Source organism: Crocuta crocuta, unplaced genomic scaffold, assembly GCF_008692635.1.
Source record: "Crocuta crocuta isolate KB4526 unplaced genomic scaffold, BGI_CrCroc_1.0 scaffold339, whole genome shotgun sequence".
Classification (NCBI taxonomy): domain Eukaryota; kingdom Metazoa; phylum Chordata; class Mammalia; order Carnivora; family Hyaenidae; genus Crocuta; species Crocuta crocuta.
Window position 1 is genome coordinate 2,414,884 of NW_027530357.1, and position 7,458 is coordinate 2,422,341.

The 7,458-nt window shown below is 43.3% G+C and overlaps 1 protein-coding gene across 1 annotated transcript in view; it reads left to right on the top strand.

Moving 5' to 3' along the window:
* The first annotated feature begins 582 nt into the window (after positions 1-582).
* Positions 583-7,458, top strand: part of CIT (citron rho-interacting serine/threonine kinase) — a 161,507-nt gene continuing 154,631 nt past the window's right edge. The window contains exons 1-2 of the mRNA XM_077766016.1: positions 583-678; positions 6,679-6,820. Of these exons, the coding sequence (XP_077622142.1) occupies positions 583-678; positions 6,679-6,820 (238 nt within the window). The remainder of the gene's footprint in view (positions 679-6,678; positions 6,821-7,458) is intronic.

The following is a 7,458-nucleotide window of genomic DNA, read 5'->3' on the forward strand; positions in this document are numbered from 1 at the left end:
AGCCTTAGCTCTGGCTGTTCCCTTTGCCCAGCACACATTTCTTCCCTCCCCCCCGCCCATCAGCAAGGTTTACTGCTTACCCACTTCGGGTCTTGCTTCATATGTTACCTTCTCAGTGAAGTCTACTCTGACCACACTGTTAAAAATTGCTCACACGCTCCAATTGTCCTTACCTTGCTCTCTCCCTCTCTCTTTTTAACCCCTGTAGCACATATTGCTTTCCAACATACTATGTCATTTACTTATTTAAGTCATTCATTCCGTAAGTATCTATTAGCACCTGCTATGTGCCCGCTATGTGTCTCTGTCCTCAGGGAGCTTACATTATAGGTGGAGCAGATAGTAAGTTTATTTATAAGTAAGAGAGTATGTCAGATAAGTGTATTACCTCCTGTTACAATGAATAAAAAATCTGCTTTTTAATGTCCATTGCCAGACTGAGCTTCCTAAGACCGGCGTGGTGGCTGTTTTTCACCTTCCTGACCCTAACATTTTGAGGAAGATCAGGATTTTTCAGGCCCTTCCTCCTCAAATTGGCAGTACACACTTGACCTTCTTCTGTATCTCTTCACCTTTGGAGAGATGTTGAAGTTCAAATATGGAGCAAGGAATCTGCTGGACGCTGGTGCTGCTGAACCCATTGCCAGCCGGGCCTCCAGGCTGAACCATTTCTTCCAGGTAACAGGCTGCCAACTCTGCTCACCTGTGTTTGTTTCCTTGGACCCTCGTCGCTTTTATTCTTAAAGGACTGAGGCTAATCTTCTAGGAGAAATCCCATTTGATGTTTTATACTTGCTGATGGTTTTGAAAAAAGGAGCCACTATACAGACAGAGGAGTAGATAGCTGAACTTGTCCTTGAAGGGAGATTTTAAAAAAAAAAATCATTTTTCACACTTTACACATCTGTACTAAGTTTTGTCCTTTTATTAAAGAAACAAAAACAAAATTTATCAAGAAAAAATTAGACCATAATTGCTGTAGGTGTAATCCTATTTTCATTCAAGAGATGTTTATTTAAAACAAAACAAAAACAAAGCCTGATAAATACCCAAACCTGTGAAACCCATAGTCTGCGCAAGATCTAGAACATTTCTGGGTTGCATGGGTGGATCGGTTGGTTGGGTATCCGACTCTCCATCTCTGGTCTTGATCTCAGGGTCCTGAGTTCAGGCCCCATGTTGGGTTCTGGCTGGGCGTGAAGCCTGCTTAAAAAAAAAAAAAAGATATAGAACATTTCTCTCACCCCAGAAGTATTAAAGCTTACTATCAGGAAATAATTTCCGAGTATATTTTTAATCTTTTGTTTTTGATGTAGATGAAACATTGTTAGTGTAGAAATTCTTTTTTGACTTTCACAAGTCAGGGGGGGACAATATGGATAGTAGTGAAGAGTAGTTTAGGTTTGAATCCTGGCCCAGCACTAGTTAGCTGTGTTACTTTGACTCATTTGCCTTCTCTGAATCCATATGCCTCTCTCTCTCTCTCTTTTTTTTTAAAGTTTATTTTATTTATTTTGAGAGCGAGAGCAAGCGAGCATGGATGGATGAGGGGCAAAGAAAAAGGGAGAGTCCCAAGCAGGCTCTCCACTGTCAGTGCAGAGTCAGATGTGGGAGCTTAAACTCACAAACTGTGAGATCATGACCTGAGCAGAAACCAAGAGTCAGACGTTCAACCAACTGAGCCATCCCGGTGCCTGCATTTGTCACTCTTTAAAATAGAGGTTATAGGGGCGCCTGGGTGGCTCAGTTGGTTAAGTGGCTGACTTCAGTCAGGTCATGACCTTGCAGTTTGTGGGTTCGAGCCCTGCATCGGGTTCTGTGCTGACATGACAATAAATAAACATTAAAAAAAAAAAGTTTATAGCACCAAATTCACAGGGTTGTCTTGAGGATTAAATGAGATAACTTATGTAAAGCACTTAACTCTTGGCAAGCCAATAATTATAAATGGTAACTATTATTTATTAAGTGTAGAGATAATATAGTAATGATAGATTAAAAAAAATTTTGTTGGTGTTTTTATTTATTTTTGAGAAAGAAAGAGCATGAGCAGGGGAGGAGCAGAGAGAGAGGGAGACACAGAATCCAAAGCAGGCTTCAGAAGCTATCAGCACAAAGCCCAATGCAGGGCTCAAGCTCACGAACCTTGAGATCATGACCTGAGCCAAAGTCGGACGCTTAATGGAGTGAGCCACCCAGGTGCCCCAGTAATGATACATTTTTAAAAAAAGAGTTTAAGTGATCTCTTTTTAAAAGAGCCAGGCAGGTGCCCCAGTAATGATAAATTTGTGTTTACTTAGCAGTAATTACGTTAAGGAGGGTATTTATTCAAGGGTACCTGTATGATGATAAGAGGGTTTTTATGCAAGGATACTTGTATGATGATAAATACTAGTACTTTTTTGACGACAGCTTAGGTTGTTCTATAGGACCATCCTGGTCACCATTTTAAGGCATGAGATATTTTGCACAAATGAATAGTCTGCCTCTTTTTTTTTTTAATTTTTTAATGTTTTATTTATTTCTAGGAGAGAGAGAGAGAGACAGACAGCGTGAGCAGGGGAGGGTCAGAGAGAGAGGGAGTCACAGACTCTGAAACAGGCTCCAGGCTCTGAGCTGGCAGTCAGCACAGAGCCCGACGCGGGGCTCGAACCCACGAACCGCGAGATCATGACCTAAGCGAAAGTTGGACGACCTAAGCGAAAGTTGGACGCTCAACCGACTAAGCCACCCAGGCGCCCCATGAATAGTCTGCCTCTAACCCTAGCTGACCAAAGTGCTGCCATGTTTTAGCCCCTTTTACATTTTACTCCAAAACTTTTCCAACTTATTACAAAATTTACTAAGAGCTTATAGTGTGCACCTTATGTAACAAGCGTGGCTTCCAAATGTGCTGGGTACAGAGCCAAATGTGCTCTTGATTATGTCACGTCAGCTTCAGAACAGATATAAGGACTATTCTGACTTACATTTTAAATAGGAGGAGACAGCCAGCAAGAGAGGCAAGGACTTGTCCAGGGTCATGCAGCTTGGAAATGGCAGCATCAGGCTCCAGAGGTGGGCACGTAACCATCGGCAACACTGCCAGCGTATGTCAGAGTTTATTAAGTGTGTATTATATTTAAATGTCATAGCAGCAAGGATTGTGGGTAAATCCCCAGTTTGTCTTTTTTTAATGAGGAGTTCCTTCCTGCCCCCAGGAATGCTATTATTTGCAGGTGTAGCATACACCTAACAGTTGTCTTAACAGGTACAGGATATACCGGTAGTTCTTTCCCATATAGTGCAATTTTAACGAGGTTTAGATAGTGATTTTGTTTTCCACCCAGGTAAGTACTCTAGACTGGGTCTTAGTTTTTACTACCATTCTGCTTAACTTTCCAATGACTTCTGTGTTGGTGGGCAGCAGATTTTTAGGCTTTTGAGCCAGCAAAATTTTACAAATTTGCTCGGCTAACATAGGTTTTCCGGCTTTTTATTTTGCCAAGTAAGAGATGTAAAAAAAAAAAACAAAAAACAAAAAACAGATACAGAGAAAGGCCTATTATCTCTGGTCTTTTCATTTCATAAATAAGGGGAATTTTAAGAAACACCAACAGGGGTGTCTGGGTGGCTCAGTCGGTTAAAGTATCCGACTTTGGCTCAGATCATGATCTTGTGGTTTATGAATTCGAGGCTCACATCGAGCTCTCGGCTGACAGGTCAGATCCTGGAGCCTGCTTCACATTCTGTGTCTCCCTTTCTGTCTGCTCCTACCCTGCTCGTGTAAGACCACTTTAAAATTTGAATTTGGGATTTGAGGTGTTCATTTTTACTCACTAAAACAAATTTTTTTTAATGTTTTATTTATTTCTGAGAGAAAGAGAGAGAACTTCAACAGCGTGAGCAGGGGAGGGTCAGAGAGAGGAGGAGACACAGAATCTGAAGCAGGCTTCAGGCTCTGAGCTAGTGGTCAGCACAGAGCCGGATGCGGGGCTTGAACCCACGAACCGTGAGATCATGACCTGAGCCGAAGTCAGACGCTCAACTGACTGAGCCACCCAGGTGCCCCTCATTTTTACTCATTTTGTGGCCAACTTGAGAACTTTGTTAAGAATCAATATTCTACTTGGGAACTGCTACTCTAGTTAGTTCAAACTCACTAAAGAAGAGAGGAACAAAGACTAATTAATTTTTGGAGTTTGTGGTAGAACTATGAAGTGACAGGTATGGTGGCTTGTGACCCAATGTTTCACATACCTGGCTGAGGTTTGAATTTCTTGCTGAGCTTGTTAATAAAACAGATTCTAGGGCCACATGGGTGGCCTAGTCAGTTAAGGGTCTGACTTTGGCTCAGGTCATGATCTCACAGTTTGTGGGTTTGAGCACGGGTTCAGGCTCTGTGCTGACAGCTCAGAGTATGGAGCCTGCTTTAAATTCTGTGTCTCCCTCTCTCTCTCTCTGCTCCTCCCCTGCTCATGTTCTTTCTCCCTCTCTCAAAAATAAAGACTATTTTTTTAATGTTTATTTATTTCAGAGAGAGAGAGTGCGAGTAGGGGAGGGGCAGAGAGAGAGAGAGGGAGACACAGAATTTAAAGCAGGCTCCATACTCTGAGCTGTCAGCACAGAGCCTGAACCCGTGCTCAAACCCACAAACTGTGAGATCATGACCTGGGCTGAAGTTGGACACTCAACCGACTGAGCCATCCAGGTGCCCCTCCCTCTCTCAAAAATAAACATTCAAAAAAAGATAATAAAGTGAAACAGATTCTAAGCCACAACCTGGAAAATTCTCACTCAGTAGGTCGGGGATAACACCGGAATTTTCTGTTGTTTTTTGGCTAAGTTCTTCAGGTGATTCAAATGTAGCCAGGCTGTCTCTATTATCCAGTGCTGTGTACGGAACCATTCACAAAGTCTAAAGCAGCAATGATTTACTTTTTCTTATGATTCTCTGGTTTATTTGGATTCAACTTTTTCTTATGATTCTATGGTTTATTAGTTCTTCCATTCTACCCTGTGATGTCAGCTGGGGTCACTCAAGAGGCCATATTATGTTTCGGGGGCTTGGGTGGGACTGGAACATCTGGTGCTGACTGCTGGCTGGGGCATCTCACTGTTCCTCCAGCCGACTTCTCTGTGAGGTCCTTCATTATTCAGTAGTCTAACCCAGGGCTGGTAACTTTCTTCTGTAAATAATAAATATTTTAGGCTTTGGGCATAGCTCCAGCTACACCAGATTCAACGCCGCCATTGTAGCACAAAAGCAGCCACAGTATGTAACTGAATGGGTGTGGCTGTGTTCCAATAAAACTTTATTTGTAAAAACGGGCACTGGGCCAGACTGGCCTATGGACCATAGTTTGCTGACCCCTGTCTGGTCTAAGCTTTTTTGCATGGCAACTAGCTTCCCAAAAGAGTAAAAGCAGATGGTGCGAGGCTCCTTTAGAGCTCTGCCTTGAACTGGTAGTGTGTCACCTTCTGTTGTTTAAAGCAAGTCACAGAGAAAGCACAGATTCAAGGGGAGGGAAATAGACTCTGGTTCTTGATGGGAGCGGCAGCAAGCATCTACAGAGTTAGAGGGCCTGTTGGTGGCCATCTTTGTAGAGAGACCTCCACACAAACTGTAGGGTGGCACATGGAAATCATTGCTCTAGACCAGAGGTTACAAACTCAAGTCCTTAGGGACCAGGCAGTGAGTATAAGTAAGTCACATGGGCCAGACGGAAGACTAGAAGTCAGGTCTGCAATGAACTACAGCACATCTTCACTACAGAGGGGTGGCATCACTCTGCCACAGCTCAACATCACCAGACAGGCATGTGGGGCAGTGTCGCTCAACCCCCCGACGTTTTAGGAGAGCCCCCAAATCGCACCCCCTCTTTTGCAAGAAATTTCCTAATCTTTCAGTATTGGCAGAAAATTCAAATTTAAATGCTGGAGGCCTGGGGTGCCTGGGTGGCCCAGGCGGTTAAGTGTCCTACTTCGGCTCAGGGCATGATCTTGCAGTTTGTGGGTTCAAGCCCCACGTCTGGCTCTGTGCTGACAGCTCAGAGCTGCTTTGGATTCTGTGTCTCATCTGCCCCTCCCCTGCTCACGTTCTGTCTCTGTCTCAGTCTCAAAACGAAAATAAACATTAAAAAAATAATAAAAATAAATAAATGCTGCAGGCCAAACAAAACATGTGGTACAGTCTGCCAGTTTGCAACTGTTGGTCCAGAGCGTGAATAAATTCAGCTTCAGTCTGGTCATTTCATTCACACTACTTTAGATTGTTAAAGTCAGATAAAGAAACTGCAGTTATATTAGCAAACCTCTGGGCAGACTTGAAAGATGTAGCAGTCATTGTGTCCCATTGCACCGATACGGAAACACATCCGAACCGGCAAGGTCCAGAGTAAATGTTCCTATGAGCCTCAGACTGTTAAGAAAGAGGGGCCTTTTCTTATTAAAGGCAATGCTCTTGAAGTTTTTCTTCCCAGGCGCTGGTGAAAGAAGCCCACAATAATGGAATTGTACAGGTGATAACTTAATAACTCTCAACTGATGTCGCTTTAAAGAAGGAAGCCATAGAATTGTGCTGTTAGCGTGTGTCGTGAGCAGTTAGAGTTGGTGGCTTGTAATTTACTCTGTGCGGATGTTATTGATCAAAGCTTTTCATTATTGACAGTGTCTCCATCTGCTGTTTGCTGTTTTTAGGGGAAACCACCCTTTCTGACTCAACAGCAGATGTCTCCTCTTTCCCGAGAAGGGATATTAGATGCCCTCTTCGTTCTCTTTGAAGAATGCAGTCAGCCTGCTCTGATGAAGATTAAGCATGTGAGCAACTTTGTCCGCAAGTGTAAGTTTGGAGAGGTTTTCTTTTTTTCTTTCTTTCTGGAAAGCTGTTCTGGGGAGGAGAACTGCAGTGATGCCTGAGGCGGAATGAGTTAGTGGTTGGTGGTAGTGAGTAGGAACTCTGCTCTGTGGAAGGCAGACTCCGTTTCAACGTCAGTTTCCATCTGTTGGAGTTGGGTGACCAGGTAAGTCAGGTGTCCGGGTTGCAAGTGACAGAAACTCTACTCAAACTAGCTTAGGCCAAAAAGTGAATTTATGGCTCAAGAAAGAGCTCATGAAGCCCCTCTGGGGACGAGTCAAACTTCAGGTATGGCTAGATCCAGATACTTAAATGAGTCCTCTGGCTCCATCCTTATACCCACTCAGGGCCGATAATCTAGCAGGGATAGCAGGCACAGTGCTTGGGTCCCCCAATATTTAATTTTAATAAATTGCACTTATTTTCGTTAGTTCAGTATAATTTATTTTGAAACAAGAAAACTATGAGCAAAATAATAATGTGTAGTAACTANGCTGTCAGCACAGAGCCCAGTGTGGGGCTCGAACCTACGAACGGTGAGATCATGACTTGGGCCAAAGCTGGAGGCTTAACCAACTGAGCCACCCAGGTGCCCGAATTTTTTTTTTTTTTTTTTTTTTTTT